The sequence below is a fragment of the Trachemys scripta genome, chromosome 5 (assembly GCF_013100865.1).
Source record: "Trachemys scripta elegans isolate TJP31775 chromosome 5, CAS_Tse_1.0, whole genome shotgun sequence".
Taxonomy (NCBI): Eukaryota; Metazoa; Chordata; order Testudines; family Emydidae; genus Trachemys; species Trachemys scripta.
The window spans coordinates 18200067-18220753 of NC_048302.1; the positions used below are offsets into that span (position 1 = coordinate 18200067).

The 20687-nt window shown below is 42.1% G+C and overlaps 1 protein-coding gene across 2 annotated transcripts in view; it reads left to right on the forward strand.

The window, feature by feature from the left end:
• The window catches only part of UNC5C (unc-5 netrin receptor C), a 354187-nt gene that overhangs the window by 257068 nt on the left and 76432 nt on the right, over positions 1-20687 (forward strand). For both annotated transcript variants that reach the window (XM_034772897.1, XM_034772898.1), the window contains exon 4: positions 11976-12079. In XM_034772897.1, coding sequence (XP_034628788.1) covers positions 11976-12079 — 104 coding nt within the window. The remainder of the gene's footprint in view (positions 1-11975; positions 12080-20687) is intronic.

Consider the following 20687-nt stretch of genomic DNA (forward strand, 5'->3'; position numbering starts at 1 on the left):
AAAAAAAAGAACAGGAGTACTTGTGGCACCTTAGAGACTAACAAATTTATTAGAGCATAAGCTTTCGTGGACTACAGCCCACTTCTTCGGATGCATATGTGGGCTGTAGTCCATGAAAGCTTATGCTCTAATAAATTTGTTAGTCTCTAAGGTGCCACAAGTACTCCTGTTCTTTTTTTTTGTATTAGTTATAAGATCTGGGAGAAAGAGGACAACTAGGCCGGGACATTTAAAAGAAAATCAAGAACACACAGGAGTGTGAAATATGAAAAAATGAAGGGAATTGGTTTTACATGGTATGTGTACATTGGGCAGTACTAAAGAGGGGGCCTGATTCCTTCTTCCCTGCAGGTTGAGTAATTCCCAATCAATAAAAAGCAACAGAGGGTCCTGTGGCACCTTTGAGACTAACAGAAGTATTGGGAGCATAAGCTTTCGTGGGTAAGAACCTCACTTCTTCAGATGCAAGAGGCGTTCAATAGGCATTACTTGTATCCTGTGTGGAGAGAACTGGGCCTCATGGTCTTGAGTTGAGATTACTCTTGAGCTAAAGATGGACCTCCTCCATCACAAGTCACAGAAAGAGAAAGAAGGCCTTTTAGAACTCATTAGCTCATTTTACATATTCACTACACTAGAATCATTCTTGTCAAGCAACTTTTTCTAGCAGGTCTATATCTCTTTCAAGCGCTCACATCTCAAAATATGGATACTTTTCTCTTTGATACATATGGCTTTGATTCTGCAGTTAATGGTAAATTAGTGCATTTACAGCCAAGTGTACCAAGACAGTTTTGAGTATGTTCCATCTTTAAAACAGACCAAAAACTGAATATCTGTCACAATGGACATTGCATGAAACATGAATCCCACCCAGTCTACCTTGGAGTAAACCTAGATACATTTCTCACCTGATCTTAACCACCTGAGGAAAACTGCACCTAAGTTGAGGATACGTAACAACCTTCTAAGCAAACTGGCCAGCACTTCATGGGGAGCCAACACCCAAACTCTCTGATCATCTGGATTAGCCCTCTGTGAGTCTGCAGCAGAATATTGTGCTCCATCTGGCTCCATTTGTCTCATGTCAAGTTGGGTGACACACAGCTACACTCAACTATGCACATCGTAACTGGGACAGTTCAACCCAGACCAGTACCATGGCTCCCTATGTTAAGTAACATCACTCTTCCACACAACCCCACCCCCCCAGAGCACAGCCCCCCGCCTGCCCTGGGACTCCTTCCCACCAGGGCCGGCTCCAGGCACCAGCCCACCAAGCATGTGCTTGGGGCAGCGCCTGGAGGGGGGGGCGGCACGGTGGGGCCCCAGCCGGGCTCGCCGCCCTCCCCCCGGCGCTCCAGCCGGTCGGGGAGAGCGGGCCAGGCTCGCCGCCCTCCCCCCGGCACTCCGGCCAGTCGGGGAGAGCGGAGAGCCCCAGCCGGGCTCTCCGCCCTGCTCCCGGCGCTCCGGTTGGTCGGGGATTGCGGGCCCGCGGGGGGGGGGGGGGCAGGACCGGCCCTGCTTCCCACCCCCACAGAGTCCTGACACTACTGCCAGATTGGTTGAGAATATTAGGACAAATTCAAGCTACCACTTTCACAGACCTCTTCAAACACCCAAGGGTGTGGTTTTCACCAGCCATTGTAGGCCCATTTGCCCTGCCGAGATTTCTCCACGACATTGATGTGGCATGAAGAATGGTCTGCAGCTGACATCAGAAACCAGTCTCCTATAACTGACCTGACCATACGTGTACGTGGCTTTGATTTTCCATGCCAGTCATGGGTCCCTCTGAACAAAATTTCAAATAGGCCAAGTTCAACATACAGCCAGCCTTCACATCTGGGGCCAACAAGAGGATTCCAGATGCAGCTATGCCAAAGGCACACAAATATCACACATTATGATGACTGCCATCTGACTGGATTTGATGACGGTTTGAAAGCTCTGCTCTTCACTGAGAAGGCTGCTGCAAATTGGCTTGGAAAGCTCCACATGCACTAAGAAAAAGGGTTATGAATAGGATATATAATAAATGCAAGCCTTAGGGTTCACAATATTGAGTTAAAAACACATTGAATTAAAATGGACATTAATGTCATTGTTAGTGTTACTTTCATTTAACAAATCTCTGAATTTGTGTGTGTTAATACCTTCGGGGGGGGAGCCTCGGGGATGTCCTCCATATGTTGTCATGTCTCATACAAATCAATGTCTTGCAACAGAGCCTGCTTGAACCCTGAAGGGGATGGAAATATAGCAATCAAGAAGTTAACTAAAGATTTGTGCATATATTTCTATACCGATAGTCTGCTGCTAGAGACAGATTAATGAATCAGAAAAAAAGTGTTTATGCAGAATTTGGGTGTTTTGCTTACAGAAATGTCTTTAGAGTCCTATATGGTATAACTTTAGCTTCACAATTGCAACGGCACACCTAAAATCAGTAACTACTACACTTCTTTTAATACATTTATGGTTTTCAAAAGAAGACCTGCCAATGCTGTGAAAAATTCAAGGTTTTTGTTTTATGTTTTTTCCCAAGGTAAAACTGAACCTAGTGGTTTTATGGATTTTTTAAAAAAATTTAACTTCACATTCACATTTTTATTATTATAATATATAGTTGAAAAAAATACTAGAACTATTAGTCTCTGCTTTTAATTTCTAAATGAAAACTTTGAACCTTCTCAAATGTTAAAATGGAATTGATGAGAAAATTTATTATGCCTACTAGGAAAAAATAAAAAGGTTTAGATATATCTGGAAGCTTAGGCCAGGTCGACACTACAAACGTATGTTGGTATAACTACGTCGTTTGGGGTGTGAGAAATCCACATCCCTGAGCAATGCAATTTTAGCAACCGAACACCTGGTGTTCTCCTATCGACATAGCTACCACCTGTCATAGAGGTGGATTAACTACGCCAAGAAGGTCTCCCATTGGCATAGGAGCGTCAACACTTAAGTACTACAGTGGCGCAGCTGCATCAGTGCAACGTTTTAAGCGTAGACCTGCACTTAAAAGGGAAAGGGAATAGATGGAGCCATTGGTGATTGTAGAGAGGGCTGTAGTAAGTGGAATCAACTATCACTGAACTGTAGGGAGAGTGGGTGGGGTTGTGAACTGTTAAGGTAGCAAGAATCTAGATACTTTTGAAAGATGGGTAGGCATCAGATCATGTGGTTCTGTATAAAGATGGCTAGCTCATATTACTTTACAGTGCTGAATTCATTCGGTGGCTTTTCCTTTCCTCATTCTAAGTGCAGTAAATGTGAAAGTTGCTGATCAATTATGAAATGGGTGATTGTCATATAGGAATTTATCTGACTCAACGTGCCTAAAGTTGAAGGAAGTAGTGCAAAACAAGCAATTAATCTGAGAAAGGGCAGACAATCTGACTCTTCAGATTCTTCAAGCTCAAATAGTGTCCAAGTTGCTGAAGATGCCATCGAAGAATGCAAAGTATGGCAAGAATATCTTTGCCTTTTGCTCAAATAATAAAAATAAAATATATGGAGATATACCTATCTCATAGAACTGGAAGGGACCTTGAAAGGTCATTGAGTCCAGCCCCCTGCCTTCACTAGCAGAACCAAGTACTGATTTTGCCCCAGATCCCTAAGTGGCCCCCTCAGGGATTGAACTCACAACCCTGGGTTTAGCAGGCTATCCCTCCCCCCAATGAGTCAAAGAGGAGAGAACTTCTTGAGTCCAGTCATCCTAATTTCCTTACCTATGGGTATTCAGCATACAATCTAAACCTCATTGAGAAAGGAGCATCTAGCACATTGTACATTCAAAAATTATTCTGATGCCACCATCAGCCTGGTTGGTTGACTGAAAAAGGAAGATTGATGTTCCAGCACCCACTGACATTCAGTGGAACTCTCAGGAAAACCGTGGATTTTCCTGAAAATGGTAATGGATTTTGAGCTTCATTACAGCAATTGTGCACCTGTTTGCACAAAACTTTCGGAAGCCGGAGACAGTGGAAGATTCCCCCTGAAAAGGGGAATCCTTTGGCTTCTTTGCCACACTTCCACTGGCTGGAAGTGTTCAGAGCATGGCTGAGGAAAGGGTGTTTTTCTGGGGCATCCCTCCATTGCAGCACTCCTCAGCTACTAGAAGTTGGGGACCGTTGTCAGCTGGTGTCATTTAAAGCAGTCTTTATGCAGGGGAGTAGGATGGTGCAGAACTGGCCTCAGTATTGAATTGGAGGCACAAAGGGGTCTCTTATTTCCCTCCTCTTCAGCTATGCTCATTGTTCTTTGGGCCCAGCTGAGACCTGGTCCTGTCTCTCTATATTTACATCCAACTAGAAGGACTGTGTTGAAATTTGCACCGAGCATGAGGATGACTTTGATCAAAACACAGCATGCGTTTTACACAAGGGGCTCTCCAGAGAGAGGCATGACATTTATAAAAGCAATTGATAGAGGTTTCAGAGGAATTTGCCGGATTACAGGTTGATGACACTAGTGTCACAGTCTCACTGGAAATCTGGTTTGATCTAAGTAACCATAAAGAACTGGAACCACACAAGGACAAAATCAAAAAATAATTCAGAGAAGTTATGGAACCTTTCTATTACTCTAGCCACCAGTGCAACTGATCTCAGATACAAGGGTCATAGACTCAGCTGTGAACAGGAAGAAGTAACTGAAATGTGGCTGATGGAACAGAGTCCCGAGTTTCCTTTTTCTTCTCTACCCCTTGAAATTGAAAATCCAGATTTAAACTCCCTAATCTGTGTTTGCAAAAGGTGGTGTCACGGTTTTGTCCCAGGTAGTGGAAAATAATAGAAGCAAAATCATGGAAGACAGGACAACTGAATTCAGAATTTTGTCAATTGTAAAAAGACCTTCACTCCTGTCCACCCAGCTCGGCATCACTCATGCATAGTTGGAATAATAAATATAATATATAATTCATTTTAATAAGTATGTGATTTATGGTAACCTGATGAGCTTTTGTGGGGTTGAGGGAAATTAAAACAACACTGATCCTTTCATCCTTTAGAACATTTGTCTCCAACAGAATACAAACTTTACCTGCAAATTTTTCTTAATCATGTCTCCATTAAATAAGGTTAAAAAAACAAAAACAACCACCATACACACACTATCTCTTGTAGTAAAGAATTTTCATGTTGTTAAAAACTTTTCTCCCTTAATGCATCTCTGCAAAAGGCTGCTTCTTCTCTTATATGACATCAACTCATACTAAATCAAAGTTGGATGAAAAATGTTTTAAAAAGCCCTGCTCATTTTCTGAAGACATTGGTATGTTTGTTTTAGAGGGAAAATCCTAGTTAGAGTTACTGGAAAGAGCACAAAACAGAAGTGAGGAGTCTTTAAGGTCTACCAAGGGCAGAAATCCATCTTTTCCTGACATTAATGCTGCATTGTTCTGTACATTTCTGGTTTACATCTAATTCCTGGCTGACAAGTGTCCGTTTTTCATGCTTATTCATCAGTCACCCTTGCATTAGCACTGCCTTGAAGGCGTCTGCCCTGCCTCTTATCGCCTTTCTCAGAAATGATAAAGGATATCCTTAAAGTTTTACCCACCCACGCATCACAGTAAAACCCAGAACTACAATGAAGGAATAAAATACAGTTTGTAAAAATAACAAAAAATAAAAATGGAAAAAAAGGTCATTCTTTGCTGACTGCAAAGATGAAAGGTAAAAAAGAAAAGGAAGCAGAATAATGCCAGGAGTTAAAATGATTTGTACACAGAAACTGTTACCTTTGGGAGATTAAAAATATAATGTTTGAGTTGTTTTTAGACTAAGGATGCATTACACTTGGAATTTAAAATTGAGCCATTTAAAGATGCTTCACAAAAAGGGCTATTTTTCCCCTCCAAAAAGCAAAGAAATTCAGACGTGGGTTTACAATGAGAGATTGATCCCTCCGTTCTATTAGTCCAGTTTTACAGCAGTGGAAAACCATTGATTTCAACACAGTTGTGAATGAGGCCCTCTGTCCTGATTGCAACAGATTGTCCCTAGGTATTTCAGGAGTCTCAGAATGATGTCTTGCCCCAGTGCGCTATGTGTGTGTTTTGTGCTATGCCTGTAATACGTGGCACAAGAACAGTCATTGACTTCACTGGGACTGCCCATTAGTAAGGAAAGTAGGGTTTGGCACAGAGTTGCATCCCAGAATTTTAATCCTTAAACTTGAATTTCTTTCCATTACATCACACTCTGGACAGGAGTGGGAAGAAGAAAAATATCTGTTGTACAGGCTGAGAGTTCTAGCCAAACCAAAACCACTTCCACAGAAGCTCCAAGGTGACGCCCTACCTGCAGCCATGAAGGTTGCACCTTTGGAAGCAATTATTTATGTAGTGCTTAAATTGTGCAGCTGTCCGAGCCATCACCTTTTTGATTTTCCCAAGTCTGCTAATGCAACAATCAGGCTTCATGGGAATGACACCAAAGAGGTATGCTAATCCCCTAGCATCCTAGCATAAGAAGTGGATTCTTCCTTGTCTGATCTAATCAGCCTTGGAAGAAATGTTATGGGTCCTGGAGCTTGGGCTCCAGCCCAAGCCCAGAAGTCTACACAGCAATGAAACAGCACTGCGAGCCCAAGTAGCTGGCACAGGCCAGCCGCGGGTTTTCCTTTGCTGTGTAAGCATAACCTATATTACTAAAGTGATGTAGTAAGAGAGTACCCTCATCCCTTTACCTCACATCACTCATCCTAAGATTAGGGATGGAAGAGGTGCCAGACCAGTTTCTCTGATCCTCTGAGAACCTCAAAAAGGAACTGTTGCAGACTTAGGGGGCAGTAGCAATTCACACAGTTTCTGCACAGGCAAGAGTCCTGACTAAGTGGGTCTACCTTTTGTTTGTTTGTTTGTTGGTTTTCAGTTGCAGCATTTCCTGAAGATTGTTTCATTCTTCTAGTTTTCAAAATGGACCAAATTTTTCAGTTTGGAATTTTGTGAGACTGTGTTTTGCCTTTTTTCCACCTCATTTTGCAAACAGAACTTTCAAAAATGGCATGTTTTAAAGTTGAAAAATGTGGGTTTTGAAAATATTCAGTTTTGAAAAAAATCTCACCATGTGATTAAGATGACAATCAAAATTGACAAGGGGCAGAGGAAGAACTCTCTAAAACCACAAACAGCAAGAAAATGAAGATTAGAATCAGTAAACAGCAAATGGAGAATTGTAAGAAAATCAAAATATTTTCACAAGGTTTTTTTTAAAAAAAAGGCCATTTTTCATCAAAAACTGATTTCCTCAGAAACAGCCCCAGTCCTACACCAGTGGGATGTATCTAGCTCAGGGGTAGGCAACCTATGGCACATGTGCCGAAGGCGGCACGCAAGCTGATTTTCAGTGGCACTCACACCGCCTGGGTCCTGGCCACTGGTCCGGGGGGCTCTGTATTTTAATTTAATTTTAAATGAAGCTTCTTAAATATTTTAAAAACCTTATTTACTTTACACACAATAGCTTAGTTATATATTATAGACTTATAGAGAGAGCCCTTCTAAAAACGTTAAAATGTATTACTGGCACGCAAAACCTTAAATTAGGGGGAATAAATGAAGACTCGGCACACCACTTCTGAAAGGTTGCCGACCCCTGATCTAGCTGGATACCGCAGGTGCTAGAGTCACTTACATGAGCTCTCCATCTCCTCAATGTTTCTAAAAAGCCTAAATTAGAACTTCTGTTTGTTTGCTTTTCACAGCAAGCCAACTTTATGCTTGGATAGTTAAATATACTGCACAACCAGTATCTGTCTGCAGCTATCTGGTGACTCTGTGGATTGGGAGGACATATATAGTTCTGGATGGATAAAGCTCTAAGCACACAGGATGAAGTTGACAGAATGGAGTAGAAGAGCTCCATATCTTGTAAATACACAATTATGTACTTTTTTCAAATGAGTATTATTTACTTGATAGTCTCTAATAGCTCCTTTGAGAACATTCCCCGCTGTTATGTCAAGACCTGAACTTAGAGTATTTTTTAGTTTGCAGATCATTGACCCACTGTAAGGCAGTGGCATTTTCAAAATATTACCGCATATTAGGTCACTGAGTGATGGGGAGCTTCATGTGCATTAATCCCACCTGGTAAAAACTCTACTGAAATTTTGGATGGGGAACACATACTGCTCACACTCATCTGTGCCACCTGTTTATAATAATCAGAAGAAAGCTTGTTTATGTACTAAACGTAATTATTGCACATTATGGGTAATGTATTTTAATTTGTAAGTATTAAAGCTTTGTTTTAAAAACAAAGCATTTTATGAGATGAATATTGTGTGTATGTGTGTATGTATATATACATATACACACACAATATTCATCATCTCATAAAATGCTTTATATATAGTGTTTGTGTGTGTAGATGTATCTAATATATATAATCTCTCTCTCTCCCACTATATATTTTGTGTGTGTGTATAAAAGGTTATTGAGTGAACTTCAGATCTACATTTAATGCTTTGAAAGGGAAATGGGAAGACATAAAACAATATTTCGGGGAAGACCTAGGATTATCTATCTATCTAATCCAGTTATACTGCACTCATTGTGGTATCTGACAACCTGAGATTTATTATTACTATAGTATTTGATATTTATGACAGTATATTACTATTATTAACACTATATTCTCCTATTATCTCCTAGTTGTAATATTAGGGCACAATAAAACCTGTTGTAATAGTTCCTAAAATGTATTTATATACACATGTTGGATGTAGAATCATAGTTTCATAGAAATGTAAGACTGGAAGTGACCTTGATAGGTTATCTTGTCCAGTCCCCTGCATGAGGCAGGACTAAGTATTATCTAGACTGTCCTTGACAGGTGTTAGTCTAACCTGTTCCTAAAAATGTTTAAAAATGGAGATTCCATAAACTCCCTATGTAATTTGTTCAAGTGCTTAATTATCCTTACAGTTAGGAAGTTTTTCCTAATGTGTAACCTAAATCTCCCTTCCTGCAATTTAAACCCATTACTTCTTCTCCTGTCCTCAGTGGATAAGGAGAACAATTTATCACCCTCCTCTTTATAACAACCTTTTACATACTGGAAGACAATTATCATGTCCCCCCTCTGTCTTCTAGTCTCCAGACTAAACAAACCACGTTTTTTCAATCTTTCCTTGTGGGTCATGTTTTCTGGACCTTTAATTATTTTTGTTGCTCTCCTCTGGGCTTTCTCCAATTTGTCCACATCTTTCCTGAGATGTGGTGCCCGGTACTGGACACAATACTCCAGCTGTGGCCTTATCGGTGCTGAGCAGAGTGGAAGAATTACTTCTCGTGTCTTGTTTGCTTCTTTTGCAACAGTATTACATTGTTGACTCATATTTAGTCTGTGATCCATGATAGCCCCCAGATCCTTTTCTGCAGTACTCCTTCCGAGGCAGTCATTTCCTATTTTGTATTTATGCAATTAATTATTCCTTCCTAAGTGCGGTACTCTGCAGTGTCCTCACTGAATTTCATCCAATCTATTTCAGACTATTTCTCAAGATTATCAAGATCAATTTGAATTCTAATCCTGTCCTCCAAAGCATTTGCAACCCCTCCAAGATTGGTATCATCAGCAAACTTTATAAGTATGCTCTCTATGCCATTATCCAAATCATTTATGAACATATTGAATAAAATATATTAAATACATTTGCTGGATGGAGGCAATGCATCTCCTTTGGGAGTGTCTTTATAGATGCATTAAACATTCAACTCTATTTTTGTATTTTACTCAACTAAATACAGTTATTAATTTTTGCTTGTTTAAAATCTAAAAGAAAAACTGAGAATGCATTGCACTTCTGAAGTACCGTTACTCTGAAGGACTCAACATTCTTTACCAACATGAATGGATTAAACCTCACAAACACCCCTGTGAGGTAGGTGGTGTTATATCCTTTTTTATGCTGAGCAAACTAAGAGCTTGTCTTCACTTTCAGTGCTACAGAGGCTCCTATGCTGATGAGAGAGCATCTCCCGTCAGCATAGTTAATCCACCTTTCCATGAGGTGGTAACTATCGCAATGGGAGAAGTTCTCCTGTGGACATAGTGCGGTCTACACAGAGGGTTAGGTTGGTATAACTATGTCACTCAGGGGTGTGGATTTTTCAAACCCATGAGCAACATACGTATACTGATATAGGTCTGTAGTGTAGACCTGGCCTAAGCAGGTGAAGCAAACAGAGAGATGAGTCAACATTCCCAAGGTCATGTAGCTAGTCCTCAGCACAGCCAGAAATAAAATTAGTAAGTCCTTACTACCACCCTTCTTGCACCAACCAGTAGACCGCACCAACTTCTAGTTCAGAGTATGTTTTTTTCTGCTATAGTTTTAAGACCCCTGGAAAGCAAGGTTTTATTGAGAACCCTAAAAACAACACACTTGTAGTAGTGCTGCACAATGTCTTTTCTAATTTTCCAAAACTATGGTTTGTAGCCACAGCCCTGCACTGGGTGTGGCATGGATGCGCACACCAAGTCAGCAGCAGCTCTGGCAAGAATATGCCACAGGAAGCTCTGAGCATATTGTGCCTCAGGGAGCACAATGCTTTCTGGTGCTTACTGCCCAGCCTGTCAAAGGGGTTTGTTGTCCATTCCCCTCTCTGTGCTGGATAGAGAGGGAACAGAGCCGTAGCTCAGTTTTCTTTCCTCTCAGCTCCCTGTGCAGGACAGCGATGTTAGGCCTTGCCTATTCTAGGAAAATGTATCAGTTTAACTAAATGAGTTTGTTTAAAATGTTACCAAGTAAATTATCAACTTAAGCTAAATCAATATAACCAAGGGCTAAACTGGTTTAAGTACATCTACATTACAGCTTTGCACTGGTTTAACTAGACTGATTTTTAAATCCAGTTAGTTAAACAAGCACCCTTTCCTAGGCCACCTTTACACTACAGGGACTATAGCAGCATTGTTATGGCGCCATAGCAATTCCAGCGTAACTCTGTAGTGTAGACGCAGCCTATGAGGGAAAGGGTTTTTCCATGGCTGTAGGAATGGCACCTCCCTGAGTGATGGTAGCTAGTTCAATGGAAGCATTCTTCCACTGAGCTCGCTGTGTCAACGCTGGGGGTTAGGTCGGCATAGTTACAGCACTACGGAGTGTGGATTTTCCACACCCCTGAGCACCATAGCTATGTTGATCTAAATTTTTGGTGTATACCAGTCCTTAGTATAGATAAGGCCTTAGTCCAATGATTCTCAAACTTTTGTACTGGTGACCCCTTTCACACAGCAAGCCTCTGAGTGTGACACCCCCCCCCTTATAAATTAAAAACACCTTTAAATATATTTAACACCATTATAAATGCTGGAGGTGAAGCAGGGTTTGGGGTGGAGGCTGGCAGCTTGCGACCCCCCCCCATGTAAGAACCTCACGACCCCCTGAGGGATCCCAACTCCCAGTTTGAGAACTCCAGAGTTCTGATGCTCCCTGAGTGCAGGGACTCCCATTGTGAGTGATTGATTGGGTGGGGAGAATGGGGAAGAGGCCCCTTGTCTTTTCTCTCTCTCTCTCTCTCTCTCTCTCTCTCTCTCTTATATGAAGTTGCACAGGAGCCAAAAGCAATCCAGCTCCAAATGATGATGGTTATAATCTACTTAGATTGTAAACTCCTTGAGGCAGGGACCATCTTTTTGTTCTGTTTGTACAGCACCTAGCACAATAGGGTCATGGTCTGTGAGTGGGGCTCCTAGGCATACAGCAATACAAATAATACATAATAATAAAATTGCTAAGAAATCTTTTCCCACATAAGTTCTCCAACATGATAAAATGAAGTGAAAATATTTTTCAGTCTTTTTAGACAAGGGTCTCTTCAGGACAGAGATTGTCTTCCTGTCTGCTTGGAAATACCCTAACACGCATTCTGCACTACTACAATCATCTGTAAATCATTGCAAGAAGAATTAATGACCTCACAACCTGCTTTTGGTTTTTACTAGATCTCCGAAAGACTTTTGAACAGGAGCCCCTGGGGAAAGAAGTGTCTTTGGAACAGGAAGTCCTGCTCCAGTGCCGGCCACCTGAAGGCATCCCAGTAGCTGAGGTGAGTGACAACAGCTTCCTGTGCTAGCAATTGCCACTTAGTTGTCCTAACTGAGGCCTAATATGTGGCTAATGGTGCAGTGAATTAGGGTATGGCATGATGAATGGATGGTAATGGAGACCTAACTGCCTGCTGCTGGTAGAATAGATTGATTGGGAACTGATTAATGACTTTGGAGTCAATTAGAATGCCCCACTGGGCAGAGCCAAAGGCAGTTCAGTTTTATTTTTTGTTCTCTTTCATGAAATCAGAACACAGCAGTATTATATCTGGCATCAGTAGGACAAATACCTGGTGGGATTTATGAATGCAACCCTTTTTTTTTTTCTTGTCTTTTTTTAAAGTGTAAGTAATTGCTGTCCTTGAGGCAACTGGCTTTCATGTCTTACTAAAACATTTATTTTTAATTTGCAGTATTTCATTTTCCTCACATGTTGGTGCACACACACTCACACACAGACTGCATAGCACAGTACAAGGGCCCCTACCATGATCTGATAAGGGACCTCTCAAAGCTGAAACAGGGAGGTGTGAAGGAAAATAAGCCATCTTCTAACATGGCTTATCTGTTCCATCTAACAGCAATTAAAAACACAGGCGAGGGTATTCTGTTTTCTTACTGGCAGGAGTAACCCTGCACTATTTAGCAAAAACTGTGCACACAGGCAGTGATGGGCTCCTCCGTGAAAAGGAGTTCACCTCAGCATGGTTGTGGGGCTAGTGGAACAGGGCTTTGAACTCATTCCTCACAGGAGGGGGGTTTCAGAATCACAGGGGGACCACTGAAATTCTAAATTCAACTCTGCTGATTAGTAGAAAAAATTATTGTTAATGATGGTAATTCCCTAATCAGAATTCTCCTCATTCTTTCTCTACCATGCTCAGAAGAAACTGATGCCAATTTGCATTAGGATAAGTTAGTCTGTCATGGTTAAGTAGCAAAGTGGTTGTCATTCACTGTTGATGACTGATTTCTCTGGAGATCATGCTTAACGTATTACATCCCTATCAAACTAGATCTTGGATCTAATCAGAATTGCAAAAAAATGTCGACAAACAACAGAAGGAATAATTAACATAGTGGATTACACACACACACACATATATTTTTCAGTACATTTTTTTCTTTCCTCTTTAAGATCCCGAAAGCTCAAAGAAGTGATTGAGTCTGGCGAGCCAGCTCTCTGACAACCATGATATTAATCAGTTGACTTTCCTCAAGAACTTATCAACTTTTGTTGCTTCCTTAGCATCCTGCCAACCTACTGTTGTGCCTTGACAAGTGTATTTATAACAGGGCATGTCATATCGCAGATGCTCTCGGATAGTGGGGGACTTCATTACCTTCGCTGGGAGCTGAGCTTGCTCATGAGTGGCAGTTAGTATGTGTGCAGTGTTACACACAGCTCTGCACTTCTCAGTGACTTAACAGCTAGTTCATCTCTTCTGTCAAAAAAACCAGAAAGCCTGATTACGTGGCGGAGAGACAAACAGCATGAGTTAGCATGATGAGTAGAAAGGGGGCGCTCGTCTCTGTCACAAACATTATGGAAAAAGCATTAGCCTTTTTAATTGTTTTTTTCTTAAATCAGATTAAATGTCTCCTCCTTCCACTGAACTACTTTAAAGGCTAATATGCCCTGGTTCCCGTGAAGAAACTGATCTCTGAAAAGATTCTCTGTGAGCTGACCATATAATAATTGCTCTTTTTCATACTCCCTAACAGACAGTTCACTTTGTTAAGTAGTAAAGATTCATGGCTGCAAGCTAATTGGCTGTGAATCTTATTTGCACCATGGTCGGGGCAGACACCAATTAACATTTGGCAGGCTCAGGAGCCATACCCTGTCTGACATTCAAAAGAACTATTCTTAATGTTTCTTCCCCCCCCCCGCCCCCTTCTCACTTTTGAAGTCAGGAGGGAGATCAAACACCCAGATTGGAGAGCAGCCTAATGCAGCTTCTTTGTAGACTCTTTCCAACGCTATTAAAAGAACAAAGACCTGAACACTAATGAATAGGAATACCCTAATGTGACACTTTATTACTGGCACTTGCTGAAGCTGGTATGATAAATTTAAAAAATGGAAAGATGAAAGGTAACTTGGTGGGTTGAAGGATTACATGATTATTTTAATTTAGAGATGAATGCTTTCTTTGTTTAAGACTTCATTTATTTGTTCGGAGAACTTTCTGATATGATGATATAGTTAACCGAGAAAGAAGGGACTCCAGGAAGGCAGGCAATCAGCTGTTAGGCTCTCTCACATTATAGAAAGAATGTTTTGATTCCTGACATCCCAAGTCTGTCTGGGTAATGTAAACACAACAGCTATTAGCAATGTTTCCAGATTCGATGAGGCAGACAAGAGTACCTCAAATTATTCCTCATTACAGGGACTGCTTCTGTGCCCTACAGACAGATTACCATGCTGTCCAATCCAGACCAATCGGTGACCCACATTTTCTTGCATTTTTCCAGCTTTCGAAATGGTGAATAGTTAAAAAAAAAAAAAAAAATCCTATGTTGCAGGTAACATAATTCACATTGATATCACTATATAACCCGGTCATTGAAATTTTTGCTTTTGTTTTTTTCTCTTTGTTTTAATTTGTATTAGGAAGTGCTGGAAATAACCCACTGTTAAGAGGATAGCGAATATATCCCTGTCAATGCAAAGAGGATTTAGACATGTAATTCCTAGCATGGTAAATGGCAGTTAACCACATCAAGCCCCTATGGAGCAATGGCAGGACAGATCCTTTTGTTTTTAGTAGGTTGAGCCATGTCACAGTTTTTATCCCAGCCCCTCGCCCCTTCCCCCAGGGAGGAAGAAAGACTAAAATAGAGATGAGGCAGCAAAGCTTTTAAAGAGCACTTACCAGTGCTTCAGCTCCACTAAGGCATCATGCGCATTAGAGTAGATTGAAACTATAGACACTTAAAAAGCCCAAGATCCAAATACAAGGGTGTGTGTTACAACACAATGCTCTGAAGGTCTGAGGTCAAACCAAAATTCATCCTGCTTGCTCACTGGGGACCAGGAAAGGCAACTGATGATTTGTTCAGTCACTATGGAAATCAAATCAACTTCTCTATGGCTGTATACCCTGACCACCAACTAAGAACAGCAGTAGTGCCAGCTGCACTCCGGCAGGTTGCAGAAGGAGAACTGACGCAGTAGGGAAAATGAGCAGTGACATGGCAAAAATAACACCAAAAAACAACAGCTCTGGCTCTTTCTAGTTTTCCAAAGCATTGCAGCACCTCCAAAGCAATGCTTAATTGTGTGCATTAGGGCTTCGGTAAGGATGGGAAACCAGTCCACATGGGGAATGTTACATTTTAGAATCAAACTCACACCAAACCTTTCAAGCGTTTTGCAATGTCTGGGTAAGAGTTGGTTATTTCCTGTCTGTGCCCCATACAAGCAGTGGAAATGCTAAAATACCATAAGCGAGATTCTTATGAGATTTCTGCACATAACTAAAGCAGGCAAATTCATTCTTGCCGTAACTCCATTGAAATCACCTGGGAGAGGAATCAGAAAAGAAGCAGCAAAATCCATTGCTCTGTATTTATGCCACATTATATCGTACTTTTCCTCAATTGAGACACTGGGTTATACCGAGATAAAAGATGATCAGCTAAAGAGCATCTGAACTGTTGGATACTTATTTAAACAAATAAGGCTTTTTGAGATTTGCATTTGGCCATCACTAGGCATTAGGGGCCTGATTTTCAGAGATGCTGAGAACCCTGAACTCCAGTCAAGTCAATGAGATCTGCAGGCGTGTAGCACTTCTGAAGATCAGACAGTTCCAGTTCTCTGGATTCCATCTGAAGCCTTAGCATTAATTCCGCCTCCTCTTGGCATGTGGACTCTTTCAGGCATCTCTGAAAAGCCAAGAAAGGAGCACATTCTTGATAGGGGCACATACTGGGATTCTCCCAAGGTAATGCAGCAGAATTATTAGCAATTAATCCCTTTGCTCATTTAATTTGTTCTTTGAAAGATGCCAGTATCATATTGTGAATGAGAAATATACTCAGAGACATGCAGCCCCATCAAATTAGCTCCTTGCAATAGGTTATAGATCAAAACATCAATGAGATGTAAGATTAGTTAATATGCCATAAGCAGCTAAATGAAGTTTTGCATTGAAATGTGTGATTTGCTGCACCTTCAACAAGGAGATAATTGCTTTTCTAATTATAATTGGGCATAGCATACAAACTTGGTGACCCAGCAGAGCTTAAAAACTGGCACTATATTTATCTATCTTTGCATGTTTAATTAGGAAGGAGAAGAAAAAACCCATCAAGGAGTCAAGTGGCAAATGGAGGAGTTGTTTTGCCGAGTCAAAATGAGTGTGGTGTAGACTTTATTCGGCTGGTGGCAACTAGGGACTTTTCCAAATAGGCAGCATCAGGTGGCTGCTCCATCTAATTGATTATTAATATGACTGCTGTTTGCTTTGTTTCATGAGAGAGCTTATGTTTTGCTGCAGTTATTCCTTAATTGGAACTTCATGTGTATGCATTTCCATGCAAGTTCATTGTCATCCAAGCAGTGTTTTATATTCCCTGCAGGAAAGTGAGCTTGTAGAGAGGAGAACAGTGGGGTTGATGGCCATGAATGCGGATCAGCTGGGAAATGGCATTGTCATTTGTGGCCCCTTGTGATGCATGATGGAATTACCTGTGGGTCAGGTATCAATAGGGAATTGGCTGGAAGGGGCCAAGTTGATTTGTGACATGTAAGGAGGCACATCTTTCCATCTTCCTTTACTTACCAAATACTAACAAGGACTATTTGCAAATTCCCTAGCTCCTACTTTCAGTTGTACTAATAGGTGATAAGGGCATAGACAACCTTTTTCCTTGCCCGCAGTGCAGACGCAGAATTCACTCCCGAGGCTAAAGTCCTCCCTCGTTTACACCAGTGCAAATCCACTGGTAGCCAGTGCGGATGCGCTGGTGTAAGTGTGGGAAGAATTTGTCCCTAGCTTTAAAAAGTGTTATAATCCAGTGAATGTTCCACAACCACAATAGGGCACGGTCTGCTGGTCTGGAGAAACAGCCAGGCCTCGCGCCTCTCTGGGTGTGTCTACATGCAGCTGAGAGCAAGCCGCCCAACGTAAGGAGATAGGTTCGTACTAGTGGGGATTGAGCTAGTGTGCTCTAGGCTTGAGAGCCCAAGTCGGAATGTCAACCCTGCTATTTTTAGTGTGATAGCCCAAGTCCTCCCAGCACGAATCTGTCTGCCCTGGCTGGGAGGCTCACAGCTGCAATGTAGACATACCCTCTGTGAATACTGTGATGCGGTGAGGTGCATGTCGCCATGCATTCCTCTCTCATTACCCTGCCCTGTGCAGCCCAGGATGGCTCTGGGTCTCAAAGTACAGCTGCCTGACACCACTTTCCTTCATGGCCTCCAGTTAATAACAGCAGGTTTTGATGTATATGTTTAGAAGATTTATAACATAGGAGAAAGTAAACACAATAGCTATTAGCAATATTTCCAAATGCACTGATGAGTCAGATTGGCCTCAAATTGCTCTTCATTGCAGGGACTGGTTCCATACCCTAGAGACAGATTACCCTGCTCCCCCAGAAGATTAGTCCATCATTTTCTGCTTTTGGCAAAATGACCAGAACCCCTGATCCCTGCAGAATATAGTTCTCTTAGTCTCTGAAGTATATGAGCTGATTACCATTGATATAGCCTGCACAACTGGAACTTTCAGTAGCATTCACAGAGTTATCTAGCCCCGGTATTTTACATGATTCCTTCCTGGGGCAGTACGTTCTCCAGGTTTTGTGCTCAAACTGGGTGATGTGAGTGGTAGTACTTCATGTTCGAACATCAAAGTTCCCAAGCTGTGGCCCATGGATCCCTTGCTGGCAATCTCTGGTAAAATGGCTCCTCCTCCTTTCTTGCCAACTGTTAGAGCTGTCCAGCCTAGGGTTGCCAACTTTCTAATTGCAGAAAACCAAACACCCTTGCCCCACCCCTGCCCTGAGGCCACACCCATGCGCCTCCCCTTCTCCAAGGCCCCACCCCTGCTCACTCCATCCCCCTCTCCCTCCATCGCTTGCTCTCCCCCACCCTTGCTCACTTGCTCATTTTCGCTGGGGCGGGGGGTTGGAGTGAGGGAGGGGGTGAGGGCTCCGGCTGGGGGTCCAGGCTCAGGGTTGGGCCAGGGATTTGGGATGGAGGAGGGGGCTTTGGACTGGGGCCAACAGGTTCGGAGTGTGGGAGGGTGCTCCGGGCTGGGGCAGAAGGTTGGAGTACAGGATGGGGTGAGGGCTCTGGCTGAGGATGCAGGCTTTAGGGTTGGCTGGGGATGATGGGTTTGGGGTGAAGGAAGGGGCTCTGGGAGGGAATTGAGGGGTTTGGAGTGTGGGAGGGGGCTCTGGGCTGCAATAGGGGGTTGGGGTGTGGGAGGGGGTGAGGGCTCCGGCTGGGGGTGCGGGCTCTGGGGTGGGGCTGGAGATGAGGGATTTGGAGTTTGGGAGGGGGCTCTGCACTGGGGCCAAGGGGTTCGGAGTGCGGGAAGGGGCTCAGGGCTGCAGCGGGGGTTGAGATGCAGGAGGAGGTGTGGGCCCCAGGCGGCGCTGACCTCAGGCTTTGTTGTAACGCTTTGTTCATTTCAGAGTTACGAACAACCTCCATTCCCGAGGTGTTCAGAACTCTGAGTTTCTACTGAATCCATAAAGCTAACAGTGAAATTTTCCATATCCCATTACCTGAGCCATCTAGTCCATCTTCAGCTGTGAGGCTTTTTTTAATAAAAGTTCACCTTCATGTAGTACTTAAAGCAAAGTTGTAACATTCTCAAAAACAGATAGAATTTATATCCCTTCTACAGCACAGTCTGTATAGATCTTAGTACTCAAGCAGTGAGCTGGACATATGTGCAATTAAGGAAGTGTTTCCACAGCAGGAAAAAAATCCCCCTTATTGGCAATAGAAGCAGAAATAACGACAACTGAATAAAATGTCACTGTGGTTTGCGCTCACTGTCTTATTCCTGGTATGTGTTTTGCAGTCACTCATAGTTGTAATTTCAGCCTCTTTGGAGACCACCTTTTAAAAAAAAAAAAGTGTAGAAATCCATTTCCTGTCACTAGCATGCAAAGAACACAGCATCCTATTTAGTGAGCAGTTGGTAGAATGAAAGTGTGCATTTGAAACCAAATCCAAACATCAAATAACAGTAGTCTTCAAAGAGGCATTCAACTCTCTAGATAACTAGAATATTTGTTAGCTCAGTGACCTCTCAGAAATCTCTGTGGGTCCGAGTTTCTCACTTGGATGTCTCATGCTCTGTACAGACTGGTAGTTTATTTCACCAGCGTATATATTTTTTGTTTTAATCAGCAGACATACATTTGTGATTAATGTCTTTATGGTACAAGCTAAGTCTCTCTATGGTCTGACTGTTGTAGTAACTCATGCATACCCTACTTTCCCAGACCAAAGGTTCTGGTAAGAATGCGTAGAGCTGTAATTAAAATATGAGTGTTAGAAGCAATACAAGTTCAGTAGAGATACTGTTCTGTCTACATGACTGCATAATAAGGGAACCCAAATATTAGCAAGAAATTGCACGGTTAAGGCAAAAACAACAAGGAGTCCTGTGGCACCTTAAAGACTAACAAATTTATTTGGGCATAAGCTTTCATGGGTAAAAAACCTCAGACTAACACGGCTACCCCCTGATACTTGACACGGTTAAGGCAGTAGGTTGGAAAATGTTCAGCAGTTCCTGTTAGGAGCTGAGCAGCCAGCACTCCAGTGGTGCCAAATCTTCTGGTTCTGACTCTGTTTTTAGTCAAACAAATCTCTCGTTGAAGTCAGGAGGCCAAATCTTGCAGTCCTTGAATTTTGTTCCTGGAAATCAATGAGTTTTGCTTAAGTAAGAACTAAATTAATGACATCAAGATTTGGGCTAATGTCTTCAGCGATATTTGTGGGTGCTCAGCACCTGACAGGATCCAGACCCAGTGCAGACTTAAAAAATACAATAAAATGCTGTTTCAGCTGCCACCATTACAAGAGAAAGAATTGTAAGGAACAATCCTGCATTGGCAAGGGCAGAGGATCTAGATGACCGTACGTGCCTTTTCCATCTCTTATCTTCTGTCATTATGCTTCCACCTCTAGCAGTTTTTAAACCAGTCAGAAAAGCTTGCCAAGGCGTTTCAGCCTCTAGATAATGCTAGTAGCTTGGCGTGGCTGAGTTTGTATCAGTAATTGGCTCCTGTAATAGCTTTTCCCATTTATATAATCACTTGTTTGATTAATGTACTCTCCACTCTTGTAGTCTGCACTGAAATCTTGTACTACTTTGTATGCTTTCATTTCCATGTGTGTTGCATTATTTTAATCCACTGCTCAAAACATCCTGATTAGAGCATGGAGATATAGCCATTGTGATTATTGTGGGTTTTTCTTGCTGATGGTCTCACATATCATGTTGGGTGGCATGTGGCAGATTCCCTCTGTTAATTAGAACAAATGTGCCAATTATGTTAATGTATCTCCCGATACCAATCAGTGAATAATTAGAGACAACGCATCTGTCTCTCACCAGGGAG